At 38.8% G+C, this 14,541-nt stretch overlaps 3 protein-coding genes across 7 annotated transcripts; 2 read left to right on the top strand and 1 right to left on the bottom strand.

Annotated features, from left to right (window-relative positions):
- The first annotated feature begins 175 nt into the window (after positions 1-175).
- Positions 176-5,290, top strand: LOC135945987 (CTTNBP2 N-terminal-like protein). Of its 4 annotated transcripts, none has more exons than XM_065493955.1 (10): positions 176-369; positions 598-699; positions 754-996; positions 1,106-1,237; positions 2,654-2,994; positions 3,049-3,188; positions 3,392-3,466; positions 3,524-3,600; positions 3,820-4,017; positions 4,151-5,290. In XM_065493955.1, exons 1-10 carry the CDS (start codon positions 325-327, stop codon positions 4,160-4,162), a joined length of 1,365 nt encoding a protein of 454 aa, XP_065350027.1. In that variant the 5' UTR covers positions 176-324; the 3' UTR covers positions 4,163-5,290. The 4 variants fall into 4 exon arrangements, with proteins under 4 accessions (XP_065350027.1, XP_065350031.1, XP_065350030.1 ...); XM_065493956.1 differs by having other exon boundaries at positions 177-369; positions 1,106-1,210; XM_065493959.1 differs by lacking the exon at positions 1,106-1,237.
- A 714-nt stretch (positions 5,291-6,004) lies between these two features.
- Positions 6,005-8,237, bottom strand: LOC135946251 (uncharacterized). Its single transcript, XM_065494386.1, has 5 exons — positions 8,086-8,237; positions 6,737-6,870; positions 6,491-6,670; positions 6,333-6,434; positions 6,005-6,270 (listed from the first exon to the last, which is right to left on the bottom strand). Exons 2-5 carry the CDS (start codon positions 6,863-6,865, stop codon positions 6,130-6,132), a joined length of 552 nt encoding a protein of 183 aa, XP_065350458.1. The 5' UTR covers positions 6,866-6,870; positions 8,086-8,237; the 3' UTR covers positions 6,005-6,129.
- A 417-nt stretch (positions 8,238-8,654) lies between these two features.
- On the top strand, positions 8,655-13,956 carry eIF2Bdelta (eukaryotic translation initiation factor 2B subunit delta). Of its 2 annotated transcripts, XM_065494695.1 has the most exons (8): positions 8,677-8,791; positions 9,198-9,234; positions 9,482-10,012; positions 10,063-10,244; positions 10,695-11,105; positions 11,523-11,700; positions 13,271-13,454; positions 13,512-13,956. In XM_065494695.1, exons 2-8 carry the CDS (start codon positions 9,214-9,216, stop codon positions 13,700-13,702), a joined length of 1,698 nt encoding a protein of 565 aa, XP_065350767.1. In that variant the 5' UTR covers positions 8,677-8,791; positions 9,198-9,213; the 3' UTR covers positions 13,703-13,956. The 2 variants fall into 2 exon arrangements, with proteins under 2 accessions (XP_065350768.1, XP_065350767.1); XM_065494696.1 differs by lacking the exon at positions 9,198-9,234 and having other exon boundaries at positions 8,655-8,791.
- Positions 13,957-14,541: the final 585 nt, after the last annotated feature.

Below are 14,541 nucleotides of genomic sequence, written 5' to 3'. Positions count from 1 at the left end.
GGCACGAGGGTAGCAAAAGACACCCAGAGACATCTATCTGGCATGATTAAATCTATGGTGCTATGGAAAAATACCACTGTGCATGTGCATCAACTCTCAGTGAGTGCGGCGTCGGCCGTCGCCAGTGTCATCTATTGGCCAAATGAAAGACTCCGCCGAACCTGGACTAAAAAATTGAGGATCTCGGCGCGCAGGCTGCTGCGCTGCGAAACATGGCGGTGTCTGAGGAAGTGTTGACTTGTCTTGAATAATTGTGCTGAAATTCAGCCAATATGCTCAGCAAGCGACGTTTTTCATGCAGAATCCTCACGGCTTGATGATATCATGCAGACCCAGGAGCAAGAGAAGCTGTCCAGCAGCACCCTGAAGGTGACTGTTTACCTGCGCTGAATGCTCTCCGCACCTTTGACAGCTTTGGACTTTGTGTTTACTAATTTGCGATGCTTGTTTATCCACACAAACGGACGATTCTTACCTCTTTTCGAGAATTATTCTCTCGTGTCAGTCAATTTAAATACGAACTGACCACTTTTCCCCTCTGCCAAAAGCCGGTTTTTGCCAACCTGTCACATTATTGATTTCCTTTTTGGCTTTCAGCGGAATCCAAAGATGGATTTGAGCAGCACGGACTTGCTGAAGCTCCTCAGCCACCTGGAAGGGGAGCTGCAGGCCAGGGACGTAGCAATAGCGGTCTTGAAGGTATGCCTCCAATAAATTCCCTCCGCCGATTTTTAACTAATTTTGTGCTCGCAGTCGGAAAAGGTGAAGCAAATGCTGGTGCAGAACCGCTACCGAACCGCACCGGCGCAGTCGGAGCCGATGGACGCCCTGCAGAGGGACAGCACGCAGGTCAAGGACTCAAGGGTAGACGAAACGCAGATCCGCGGGCTGGCCGACCGGCAGGTCGCCTCCATCGAGAACCTCATCCGGCAGAACCGCAAGATGCAGCTGCACATGACCAGCATCCTCAAGGACGCTGAAGTCAGGCACCAAAAGGTTTGAGAGTAGTTCAATTGTGCACCCTTATTGGCGTTTCCTCTTGCCTCTGTAGTTGAGCCATTCGGGGGTCTGTGGTTGTTCCTTTGTTGACAATATTCTATACTAGGTGGTGCAGGAGTTGGAAGAGGAAAAGTGTAAGCATGAGCACGACACTGCACAAGGGGATGATATCACTTACGGCCTGGAAAAGGACAGAACTCGATTGAAGCAGGTAACCTGCATGCCGTGCAGTTTCGGGGTTAGAAAAAGTAGTTTTGGAATTTATCCGAGCATGAAATTTCCTTTCTCTTCAAAGTCAAACCAAAAGTTTTCTTGATTGAATTATTTGCTTCTGATAGGGGATGTGTAGTAGAGCGTATTCCAATACAGGAAATGGAAACAGGAAACAAGAATTCCTGCTTTTTTCCGGAATTCTGGCAGGACAGGAAAATATTTTTCAGGAACAGGACAAGACAGGAATTCTGCTTCAAAACAATTCCATTCTTGATCTTTTATATCAAATATATCTCATTTAAAGACAGCATAACAATTCATTTTGATACTGCTTTACAACGCTTACTTTCTTTCATGTAACTAAGCATTTAGCCTAAAAATTATCCACAATTTTGCTCTATTTTTTTTTTTTAAAAAGCACAACTCTTTAATTATAGTTAGTGGTGTTCGAATCAACAAGCATGTTACCAAAACAATCTACTGTATACTGTATATAAAAAATAGCATTTTTCGCTATTTTCTGCAATTTTTTTCATTTTAAGAATTTTTTGAAATCCTTTCTTGGATATTATGTTCTGTGCGGGTGCGCATAGTATTTTTTCCGTTTAGTTCATAATGGGAATTGGATGAATTAGGAATTATATATCAACAGACATAATTCAAAAACTTTGAAATTCTGTCAAAATGGAAGTTTCAAATAATTAAAAGCAAACAAAAAATAGGTATAAAAATTAAATAACATCAATTTGTTAAATAGAATTTAAATTTAAGAAAAAAAAACACGGGAAAAACAGGTACAGGACAGGACCGGAAATCCAAATTTGGAACAGGAACAGGACAGGACAGGAAATTTTTTCCGGAACAGGTCAGGACAGGAACAGAAAAACTTTTCTTGAATACGCTCTAATGTGTAGGATTGTATTTTTTCTGAGCTTGCAACTGTGCAGAACGTGCTTACTGAACCAATACAGAGCCTGTCAGGCGTCAGTAAAGTGGCCACACTTTGTGATTTGATCATTTGAGGGCTGCCCTGACGCCAGGGTTTAATTTTTGCCTGTGTTAATGGCCTTATGGGTGATTCCCAGGATGTTCAGCAGGTCAAAATCGATCAATACGTTGGACATTTTTCCCCATACTAAAATAAAATAAACAAAACAGTAACTCAAATTTGAAAAATTCTAAAAAATTGGTTCAAACATGAATCTTGCAGGCTTTTTAAATGGGTATCTTTTTGGCACAAAGTTAAATAATTTCCTATCATTTTTAGAAATAATTTTTGTGAACTTCAAATAACCCATTTCTCTAGATTTCACCCCAATTTTCCGGAAAACAGTCTAATCAGGAGATATGAATCGCTTAAAAATTGCTTTCCTTTTTATTTTCCCTTCAAATAAAATAACGTGCTATTGAATTTCAATATTCAACGTTGTGCCAATTTCAGGAACTCGATGTGGAGCGACTGGCAAAGAAAAAGTTGGAGAAGGAGTTGAAAAAGGCGATGGACCAGGCGGAGGAGGAGAGGGAGAAGCAGAAGCAAATCGTTTTGATTTTGCTGGAGGACAGGAAAAAGGCTATCATGAAATACATCGAGGAGAGAAAGAGATCAGAAGACTTGGCTCAGATTCTAAGCGAAGAGAAGGGAAGGGTCGACTCGATGGCCGAGGGGCTGGAGGAGGAGAGCAAAAAGGCTCTTCAAATGGAGGCTGAACTCGAAAAGCACCTCGCCGAATTCGACACGGAGCGGCAGCAGCTCAGGGCGGCCCTTGCCAAGGAGGAGAAGCGGTTCGTTTTTTGTCCATTCACATTACCGTTGATCTTGAATTTGGTTTTCTACAGAGCTCGAGAGGCTGAGGTAGAATTGGAAGCCTTGAAGCGGAAAATGATGGACGGAGCCACAGGCCCATCGGCCACCATGCGGCCCAGATCTGCGGTCGCGCCGCAACTCGTTCCCAAACCTGCCAATTTAACTGCTGCTGGTAATTAAAGACGTTTGATCTTTGCAATTTTTGTAATTTTAAGCCACTCTTGAAAGTGAGAGTGGCTTATAAATGCATATTTTAATTTTTCCTGCTAAAATGTAAATTGATAATTTAAATAAATCAGACCATTTTAGTCATAATTTATTTGAGGAAAATCGTTTTAAAATCCCAGGTACAATTAATTTGAATTTAATTTCCAGGCATGACCAGCAGTGTTGTTTCTAAAGTTGTTCAGCCGACAGCCACAGTTTCCAGTGTTCCTGTTTGCGCACCAAGTATGGCATTTTCCTTGTCTTGCAGCTTGTCGATTGTACAAAATGTTTTTCTTCCAGCTACAGGGATTGCTAGATCTGTCTCTCCTGGTCAAACTCTGCGACCAACTCCAGCTGAAGCCACTCAATCTAACCAGGTCAGTCAAATTTCTCATCCTAAAATGGGAGTTCCTCATCAATTCAGTCAGTTTTTAAATTATTGAATTATTATGAATGACTAAATATGTAACTTCCTCTATTGTAAATGTGATGAAGTGAGCTTATAAAAAAGCTTAATATTTGTTGGTAAATTAAATTTAAAAAAAAATTAGTTCTGCCAGTTGTGTCTAATTTGTTGCGTTTTTCTTTGTGTGCAGACCATGCCAACTAGTCCAAAGTTATCTCCTGTGAGCAACTTGATGCCGGTGGCGCCAAACAGTGGGGCCGCGCCCGCCGTTAGTCCCGTAGCCAAAAAGCTGGCTCCCGTGGTTCGCGGGACGCCGCCACCGGTGCCGCCGAACAAACCCGTCGTTCCACCCAAAAAGCCAACCGATTTAGATGCTAAGCCGAGCAAGGTATGATTACTTTCGAAATTTTGTTACAGGAACATAAATAATTAATGTAATTTCAAATATTAGAAAAATTCACTCAATTTTCCAAGGTTTTACTGCACAAATTTTAATTTAAGCTTCATAATTAACATTTCAGATTCTGTCTTGACTTGATCCCGGAAGAACTCAGCAGCTGCGCAATGTGACTGAACTTAACACGTAACTTACTACAATTTGCGAATTGATTCCAAGAATGGGACCCAATCCCCCCGTTGACGTTACTTCCATCTTGCGAGACTTGATTCAATCCATTTATTCCCTCACTTGAATTAAGATTGAATTATTTTATGCTTTACCAGTTTACTGATTGAGTTTTTGAACAACTTTGGTCTGCTGTCGAAGTTATTGACTTGCATTTTGTACAGAAAGGTCTCTCCAAACAATTCACCGTTTGTGATAATGCATTTTTAAATTATTTTTTCCTTAACGTATGAACACATATCCAATATTTTGATGATTTTTAGTGCTGGAACAGTGCTAAGCCACGAATCATTACCTGCTAATCGCTGATCGCGCGTTTTAAGTTAAATTTAATTATTGTGTTTCGAACAGCTATAAATAATTTCGAGGCGCAAAAGGATGAATAGTCATTGTTTACGCGACAAACCTCTCTTGCCCTTCACCAATAGGTTTCTGCAAACAAAATATTTATTGCGTAGGTGATTTTCTTATGTGTATAGTAAATATAAATATATAGCTTGCTTTACCTTTCAGCTGTATAAATTTATCAATTTAATTATCTAATGTGCATCACAACCACGTTACAATTATGATTAGAATCGAGTATTTTAATGTGTATGTAATCCAGACGCTACATGTCAAATGTGAACGAGAAACACAAACTCTTTGTTCCCATTAGTCAACTGAGATTAATGTTTAGTCTGCTTTTTTCTAAGTTCAACTACCCTCTCTGGGCAAGCAGACATGGCAGCACGCCGCGATGAAATTTTCTTTTACAAAGAGCATTTGCTTGCGTCTCAATTGTTGAGAAGAAAAAAAACAAAAAACGAGTACCGAGGACTTCCATGATTCCATAGTATGCGTGTTCTCAAAGTTCAAAACAGTCATTCAAGTTTCCAGCCATTGTAAAACTTATGCTACTTTGGAAACCACTTGAGAACTGTACACGTAAATGATTATTATATTTGTGAATCCAGTTTTTTTTAAACGTACTTCAACATGTGTTCAATTCCATCCCCCTTCAATAAAGAGCAAATTGCAACATTTGTAAAAAAGACTTGCAGTTTTAAACATTTTTTAAGGTTTCGCCGATTTCGCAAATTAAGGCTTTTGTTTGTGACGTAGCAGTTCGTAAAATCTGAACAGCGTTATCGTTTCTGTGTAATTTAAATATATTCTTGCTAATTTAAGACGCTTAAAGTAACCTGATTATCGATTTACAGCATTTATTTGATTGGTCATGGCTTCTCTTACAATATACCAGTTTAAATTTCCAGTTAAATTCTCAATTTGGTTTTATAGACGTTTTCAAACCATTTTAATTCGTGGGTGTTTTCACTAGAGATTTGATATCGTTTGCAATTTTTGAATTTTTGTAAAATCACCATATTTATCATGTGTCTACATCCCTAGTGTAACTCTTATTTTGTGAGATACGGAAGGTCAAAGGTTGATTAACGAGTGTTAAAAAAATTGAATTGAAGAGAATTGAGAGAAAAAAATTGCACAATCGGTCGATTTTTTCAAATGTAGTATGCTGTTGGTCTCAGACAAGACCATCAAAACAAGAAAAATATGAAACCTAGCGTCAGAGTAGCCCTGGAGCGATCGATATAATTAAATACACATGTTTGGCCATTTAACGGACGCCGGTGGGCTCTATTTCGGTTCGATATGAAAGGCGTGCGCGCCGTTGGAGTCGCGACCTTTCTAAAATTTTTCGATTCGACTCCTTGGAATCCATCAGGGCGCTGAGGAACGAGATTTTGGGCACAAATACAAAATTTTATTTCAACATGTACCACAAAAAAATCATACAAACGATTTTTTAAGTCACTAAAATTTTTTATATACAATAATTTCCAGTAGTTTTATGTTTTGACAGACAAAATTTTATCATGCCTCGATTGTGAACCTCCGAGCCATTCGGTTGATGAATTCCGGTCTCTCTGGTGCCGGCACCTTTTGGTACTTCCACATGATGTACGTTGCCGCAGCGTTTGCCGCGAGCAGGATCGCTCCGACCAACGCAATCGGCTAGCAGGACATTTTTAAAATATTTTTTAAATGTTTAAAAATATATTAATAAAATCACTCACTGCTGGAACGAAATGGATGGTTAGTCCTCCTGAGCAATTGGTAATGGTCAAAATGCACGTCACCACGACCAGAATCGCTGCCAATGCGGAAAGTCCAACGTCCTGGGGATTAATTTTTAATTTTAATGATAAAACTGATAAGTGATTATTATGTATACCACCGAAGCCCAGACATTCAGGTTCTTCTTGGCTAAAGCGAGTAAAAAGGCAGCGTACAACATGAGCCAGATGAACGTAATGGTAAAGGTGACGACTGGAAACAAAATCCGGTCCCAGTCAGGCGTGTTCGGACATCGACTGGAGCTGACGAAGATTATTCCACTGACCAGAAACAACACCTATTATCATAAAATTTCATTTGTTATATATTATTTTTGTGATGGCTGATATGAGGTTGTACGTACAATTATCAAGAATTTGAGTATGCCAGGGATAGAGACGACGTAGTTGCCACTGGAGAATCTCTGCCTCACTTTCTCGTCGGCGCTTTGGTCTGTCTTGTTGGATGTGTAGGAAGACCCACGGTCCGCCATTATCTCTAAAAGGTAAAATAAAAAATTGCAAGGATTCTAGTGCTTCTGCAAGGTTAATTCTTGGGATTTGACGTTTAGCTTTTGGCGAAATCATTCATATCTCATTCTATTCCATAGAAGTATGAGATAAAATATTACCAGGGAAAATGTTTGATTTGACGGAGCTTTCGATTTATTAATCTCCAATCTCTAAATCGAATTTGGCAGCTAGTTTTTTGTGACGAGACGAGTTGATGATTAATATGTAATTTTTTTCGGACAAACGTCTCTGAATTTGCCGCTCTGGCAGGAAAAATTTCATTTATCCCATAAAGTTCAGGTTAAATTTTAAAACTTTCTGAGCTGAGTACCAGATCATCTAGCTCCATTTTGGTCACAGGGAAAATTTTCATTAAAATATAACAATTAAATCAAGCACAGCTCACAAAGGAGAGAATGCCGCCGCTCACAATCGGACTGTGATCCAAGAAATGATTTAAAGTGATAGTTTGGCCCTTATGAAAATGTTTTATCCAATAATGACTTTAAAATTTAATTCCACGCGGTCGAAAATCTAAGAATCAACACCAAGAACGGCCAAATTCAGCAAATTTCAATTCCAAACTTTAGATGTTTGTTGAACTAATTTTTTCGGAATAAAAATTACAAAATAGATTTTTCATCAGTATAAAATAAATTGTTGGCATAGTTTGAAATAACTATGCCAACAATTGTTTGGCAATAGTTTGAAATAACTGGCACAGATGATGATAAACCGTGAAAAAAGAATGTTAAAGTTTTTCTGCTTCATGAATATGTTAATATTTTGTTGATAATACAAATCTAATAAACGTTTAAGTCCCGGCAAAATTGCGTAACTTTCAACAACCAAACGCGAATTTCCTTGTTGCAACAAAAGGTCAACAATTAATTCGACAGTGAAAATTTGGGTGTTTGTTGAACGTTGCGCAATTTTGCCGGGACCAGGACGAAATATTCCAGGACAAAAACTAAAAGTTTTTCTCACACAGAAATTAAAAAATGGTACTCTGATCGATTTTTCCGATTTTTCACACCAAAAATCTGTTTTTTCAAACACGTTTTGGGGATTTTTTTTCGTAATTTTATTTTAACTCGATCCCATATAAATTGTCGAAAACCTACACGTATTTAATAATTTCTCAAACAGCTAAATCGATAGGAATGTCAAATCTTCAGCGTTCCCTATAGTAAGTGTTTACCTTGTTAATTGTTGATAATGTGAAGAGTTTACTCGAGTTGTTGCAATGTAGTACCCAATTAATTGAAACTGACAGCCATCATAATACGACGGTTTATACACTGCTGTCGTTGAGGCATCAGCCAACCTGATTGGCATATTTTAATTTCGATCGATTAGAGTCTATGATTCGCCCGACTTTTTATCTCAATCGCTTTTGTTCAATAAAAGATAAGGCTAGAAAGATCAAAATTCATATTATATACATCTACGTACTATGTCACGTTTTTTTTTGTAATAATCTCGGTGCCTTTCATGTTAATTCACGATAAGATTATTCATTTTTTATCTTGTAAAGCTTTTAAGCGGGGCGTTCGTTTGGTGTGCGCACAAAAAGTTGTTGCGAACACTTTTTTTAATTCCCAGGATGATCATATTTGCATTTTTTTTTTTAGCTCTAACGAGAATTAGTCTATCAAAGATTCATTTTTAGTTTCACTGACACTACTTTGGAGAGGAAATAAAAAGAGGGGGAAAGGAGAAAAGATTCAAATCAGAGGCACCTGAGCGCGCGGCTGAAACGACCAATCAAATCGCTGTTTCGTCTAGTTCACATTTCCGTCAGCCGCTCGGAGCCACGCATTGTTATGATTTCGATTCTGAATCCTCGAACCTTGCAACACAACTAGTTTATCGAGGAATTTCGCTTCTTATTTTCAGTTTAACAGGTATGTTTGCTCTGGTTTGCTCATTTACAGTCAAATCCACCAGAATCCTTTATATCTGGGTGAAAGCCATCACCGAAATTCTTCAGAAATGTTTTAAAACGTGTTGTCGTGCCCATACACATGGTATAATGTTCTTCGAGAAAGCCATACTACATACAAACAGAGTTTAAGATAATTACATCATCTTTTCAAGCTTTTATCGATGCAAAACATGTCATTCTTTCGTGACAAACATCTGATTTTGTCGATTCGTGGCCCAGTTAATTTGTTGCTCTTCTTGACACAGACTTCATAATAATATAATGACTCATGATCTTGTGAAAGCTCAAATCATTTAATTGATTTTAACATTATGTAATTATTATCACCACCAAATATATTTAAATCTTGATTTCTTGGTACATAGCTGTCGAATCAAAGAAATGGAGGAAAATCCTGTGCAGGTATTGATTATTTCGAGTTCCACTTCTAGAATTGATTCCTGCGTGTTGTTAATTTTTTTCCACACTGGAGATTAAAAATCTGCTGCTTATCTTCGCATGTATGTAAATACTTCTAAGTTCGTGTTTCTGTATCCTAATTTGAGCCAAATAAACGTTGATTTGCTAGTTTTATAATTTTGCACGGAAAAATTTACTTCTGCTGGAAAGAATCAGAAAATTTTGGCTAAATAAAATCATCTATTTTCAGCCGGTGAGCAAATCAAAAAGAAAGAGACTGCGGAAAAAACTGAACAAGCAAGGACCGAAGGAGGACGGCGGTGAAGCCCAAGCGGACCTGGAATTCGTTCCGGTGGTCCAAGTTGAGCCTCCAGCAGAGCCTCGTCCCTGCCTGAAGCCGCAGCCAGACTTGGAGAAGGAAGAGGAATCTCCGGTGAAAGTAGAAGAGCCAGAAAATACTCAAGAAATCCCGAAAACCGAGCAGATTAAAATGGACGTGACGAAAGGTGCCGAAATGAGCCGCGAGGAAATCAAGGCCGCACGCCAAGCCAAGAAAGCGGCCAAAAAATCCAAGGAGAACAAGAAGCCTGAACAAAAGGAGGAAAAGGCGAACGTCCCAAAAGAAAAAGCACAAGAGCAAGCACAACCGAAACCTGCCGTCGTCAAAGAGCCCGTTCAAAAGGCGCCAGTAGAAAAAATTGTGGAGGCAGCAAGCACAGAGAAGGCTGTGGTGCAGCAAAAGAGCAGTAAAGAGCTCAAGGAGGAGAGAAGACTCAAACAGGTACTGTAAAAATGACCATTAGACATTAAAAAATTAATATTCTGGTACAGGAGGCGCAACGAGCGGCCAAGGCGCAGAAAGCAGAACAGGCGAAAGCACCAAAAGAAAAAGAGGCGCCCGCCAAACCTGTCAAGTCTGTTACGGAGAACGTCAACAAGCCAGCTAAGCCAATGCTGACTGGTCTGGCCAGGACAATTGCTGCCATGGCCAGAGAGTGTGCGAGAATTGATTGGTATGTCGGGGAAAATATACAAAATCTCATCTCTTTAATAATGGTCCAACACATTTGAAATTCTAAATCTAAATAATTCAAATAAATTATGTGCTATAAATTCATGCTCATAATTTAATAGAAAAAAAGCACAATCTGTATGGGTTTAATTTATTCCTATTATTTGCATTCTACAACATGTTCCAGTATCCTACTTCAATTAAATGCTTTAAATTACCAGTTAAATTTTTTGAATGGTTCTGAACAAAAGTGTGCTGTAAATACCAAATTTTAAAATCATGTTTTCCAGATTTCCATCCTTTTTTCTAATTTTTAAAAACTTCCTGAAAACATCTGTTGAAAATTACAGTTTAATTAAAATCAAACTCTGCAGTTTTCTCAAACACATGCACTTAATATCTCCCATCTCTTGATTAGTTAATAAATGTCGAATCATCATCAAAATTTCAGCAACCGCGATGGCGTCCACCCAGCATTCCTGCAGCTTGAGGCGAGAATGCAGAGTCGGCTGTTGGAAGGGAGCACGGCGCGGGTGGTGGGGCTGATGCGGGCCCTGCGAAGCGTCATCAATGACTACAAAGTGCCAGAGAACGTGGCCATCACTAGAGATCTGGTCGAGCACGTCGAGAAGCAGGTGGCGTACCTGCGGGGCCGCCGTCTCATGTCTGTGGCGCTGGACCACGCAATTAAGTCGCTGCGCCTCAACACATTCGCCTACGACGTCTCCGAGCAGGATGCCAAGGTCACAGTCAACGCCGCCATCGATGCCTACATCAATAAAATTGAGCAGGACATGCAGAGTGTCGCCCTCAACCTAGCACACAAAGTCAAAGATGGGGCTTTACTCGCTGTTTATTCCTAGTAAGTCAGGGCTAACATTAAAAATTAGAGGTCTCAGCCGCAAGATTGATGGCGGCGGCTGGCGGGACCGGCTTAGCTGATTTTTTTGCCCGGCAGCGGTGGCTGACAATATTTAAATGTGAAATTTGATAGTCTTAACGGCCTGGAAGACATTTTTTTTTTATTTTTGACCCTTTTTTGCCCACATGCGGCTGGCTGAGACCTCTACTACTAATAATATTATATCATAAAATCATCAATATTGTAAATCTAATTTACTTTTAAATGCTATTAAAAGAGAATTCAGCTGTAGGAGACCCTCATTGTTAGACTGCGTGATTGTGTTAGATTTTTCTCAAACCTTTTTATTATTCTATGTTTAGTGGACTTGAACTTATAATTTCTGTCATAAAATTGTGTGTTGCTTGTTTGTTTCAGTTCGTGTCTTATCATGAATGCTTTGAAGCAGCTTTTTAAGACTGGCAAATATTTCCGAGTCGTGGTTGTCGGCTCGACCACGCACAATGGCGGCATGACCATGCTGAGCCAGCTGTCGGACCTTGGAGTCCAGTGCACCTACTTGCTGATCAATCAAGTTAACTTCATTATGCCTAAAGTAAGTCATTTCGGTCTTTTTCTTTTTTAGAATCTGTCGTCAAATAGAGGAAGTAAAAATTTAATTATCAGTTTTGCAAAAAAAAACTGAAAAACAATTTTTCACTGCTTCAAATATAATTTGCTTTGCACTACTTATCAAAGCCGAACGGATGTGAAACTTACGGAAATCAAAATAGGGCTCAAAGTTTTCCACATTTCGATACCATCTTGGACCTGACCAGTGGGAATCAATTTCAATTCGCATCTGGCTACTGCTGGATTTAAATTGAACATTATTGATTCGATCTTTGATTTAAAATTAGATAGAATTCCTTATGGAGAAGCCCAATATGAAGAAATTTAATACGTGTAATGCAGTTAGAGGCCATTCATAAAGCTCACATGTGTAGTAATAAATAAAAACAAGATCAACAGCTTTGACAAGAAGACAAACCTTGCTAGTATTTTGTAAATCATACAAAAATTATATATAACCTTTCCCTCAAACACCTTTTCCCATGGTTGCCTAACAAAAAAACTACATAATATATCATATTTACCAGTGTGTTCATTCAAAGTTAAAATCCTAGAAATATTCCGAATCCCCTTTTGGGTGGTTCCTTGTGTTACACGACATACTCATTTATCAGTATTACGTCATTTTTTTACCTGTTGGTTTTTGAATGTCCATAATAATATATATCTGTTGAGAAACACGGATCTGGGATGACCACCCTCAGCAGGTCCTGTTTGGGAAATTCTTTTTATCATAAATATATTTATCTTTATTAGAATGCAATCATCGTGTGGAAATATCATTCAGCCAGTTTTGTAAACTGAGATATCATACTCGATGCGGTTTTGTCCTTTTCTAACAGACACACGGTTTCCTAATTCATCAAATTCGTGTCATTCAGGGGCATGTTTTATTAGTAAAACTAATCGAAAAACACAATCATTAAAAACATTTAATTTGAGTGATTGCTAAATTATTATTTACGGTCTACAGAAGGTTGATTTGGCCAGCGTTATTTTACAATTTTCTTGGCGTATATAAGATAATATTATTTGTAGCTGAAAACCAAAACCAATTCTCCAATCGCAGGATAAATGAAAGCAATGATTTTTTGTCTTTGAAAAATGTTTTTTTTAGTTTTCTGTTGCGATTTGCCAAACCCGATTTTGGTTGTCAGCAAATTAAACGAAAATTTTCACGCCAAGCAAGAATGCACTCTATCAAGTTTAAATCTGAGTTCGCAGTTCAAGTAGCACCAGAAAGCTTTTAAAATGAACGGTGACCTCAAACAATTAAATAAAGTGAATTCTTCATCATATAATGTAAAATTATTATGGATCAAATTGTGTATTTTAACAATTTTTTCTTTGATACAGTTCATGTTTCAATTTTGCCAATTTTCTCTATATTTTCTTGCTAAATTTAATCGTCTTTTCGAGCCCTATCCAAAGGAGTGTGACACTTTTTGGTGAAACTCTTTGTTGGAAATAAAAATTATTTCAAATTGGGAGTCAGTCCTCACCATTTGAAAAGCATGCTAACCTTACAACCACTTTTCTAAATTTTTTTTCAGGTTCAACTGGTGCTGCTCGGCGCCGAGTCTATGTTGGCCAACTGCTCGATGGTCGGTCCGGCGGGCAGCGCTCAGATCGCCTGCGTCGCCAATTCTCAGGGCGTGCCGGTGTACGCGTGCTGCGAGACCAGCAAGTTCTCCTACGATTCGCACCAAGGCTCCTTCTTCAAGCAGAACGAATTGGGTATAACTATATTATTTTTAACATTTTTTCCCCTTTTTACTCACTGTAAATGCGCAGAACCGGAATTTTTGGCGCCGCAGATGAAGAACACGCCATACCTGTCGCAGTGCTCCCTGCGATGCGACGTGGTGCCCGAACGCTTCATCAGCGCCATCATCACAGAAGTGACCATCTTGCCGTGCTCCTCGGTGCCGGACGTGCTGCATTCGCCCTCCTCCGACACCGTGCTTAAATCCAGAACCGCGTAAAGCTGGAACGAACGATGTAGTTGATTGTCAAAAATACGAAATGGCTGAACGAAATATCTTTGTTGCTCCTGGTAAATTTAATTAATCAGTGGAACTTGCAACGCAGTGAATACAAGTGATGGTTGACTAATTGTAATTAAAAAAACCCTGGAGAATGATAATTATAGTATTATATTCCTTATTTTAATATATCAAAACCTAAGTTGACTTGCTTGGAATTTTTTTTCAAAATAAATTTTATGTTAATCGGAAAATTTTTTATGTTTGGTGCCACCAGCAGTCCTGCTCATGCAGTGCATTCTTGGCGTAAAAGAATTTACCCCAAATCGGTTTAGCCAAATATTAATGAAAAAACGGCAGCTAAATTGTTCCTTTGAAAATAGTAATTGAACGGTGGCGCCATCTATTAGCAGCACTTTTCAAGTGGAGAATTAAACATCATGTAAATTCCGTAAATTCATAAGAAAGCTGGGAGTCCTAGTTACCGAAATGGTGAGCCCTGCATCAAAATTCCTTGAAAAATCATCTGTGCGTTCATTTTTCATTTCAGTTCCTGGGAAAAAAGAAATTATTTAAAAATAAATATTCACGAATCTTCATTTCAAGGGTAAGATTCCCAATAGCTGCTGCAGTCCTCCTATCTTACAAGAATTCAGCTATCTTTAATTAAATTCTGGTTCATTTTTACAATTTTTGCGTTCCTAAAGTAAAGGCGGGAAAATGTTTTGCGGTCGTTCACTGTCAAATTCCTCTCCCGCCAATCTCAGCCTCAAGAATTTTAAGCAGGTAGGAGAGTGGCGCCATCGGCGGTTACAGTCTCAACTCAATTCCATTGCCGA

This window comes from Cloeon dipterum, chromosome X (assembly GCF_949628265.1).
Source record: "Cloeon dipterum chromosome X, ieCloDipt1.1, whole genome shotgun sequence".
In the NCBI taxonomy this organism is placed as follows: Eukaryota; Metazoa; Arthropoda; class Insecta; order Ephemeroptera; family Baetidae; genus Cloeon; species Cloeon dipterum.
Note: the sequence above shows the minus strand (reverse complement) of the source record. Positions and strands in the feature narration are given on the sequence as shown.

Bases quoted from the DNA above. Each gene is read 5' to 3' on its own strand.
- LOC135945987 (XM_065493955.1), top strand. From the start codon at position 325: ATGCAGACCCAGGAGCAAGAGAAGCTGTCCAGCAGCACCCTGAAG. The intron at 2,995-3,048 runs GTTCGTTTTTTG...GGTTTTCTACAG, and splicing joins CTTGCCAAGGAGGAGAAGCG to AGCTCGAGAGGCTGAGGTAG. The intron at 3,467-3,523 runs GTATGGCATTTT...TTTTTCTTCCAG, and splicing joins TGTTCCTGTTTGCGCACCAA to CTACAGGGATTGCTAGATCT.
- LOC135946251 (XM_065494386.1), bottom strand. From the start codon at position 6,865: ATGGCGGACCGTGGGTCTTCCTACACATCCAACAAGACAGACCAAAGC. The intron at 6,435-6,490 runs GTATACATAATA...ATTAATCCCCAG, and splicing joins TGAATGTCTGGGCTTCGGTG to GACGTTGGACTTTCCGCATT. The intron at 6,271-6,332 runs GTGAGTGATTTT...ATGTCCTGCTAG, and splicing joins CCATCCATTTCGTTCCAGCA to CCGATTGCGTTGGTCGGAGC.
- eIF2Bdelta (XM_065494695.1), top strand. From the start codon at position 9,214: ATGGAGGAAAATCCTGTGCAG. The intron at 10,245-10,694 runs GTATGTCGGGGA...TCAAAATTTCAG, and splicing joins GAGTGTGCGAGAATTGATTG to CAACCGCGATGGCGTCCACC. The intron at 11,106-11,522 runs GTAAGTCAGGGC...TGTTTGTTTCAG, and splicing joins TTACTCGCTGTTTATTCCTA to TTCGTGTCTTATCATGAATG.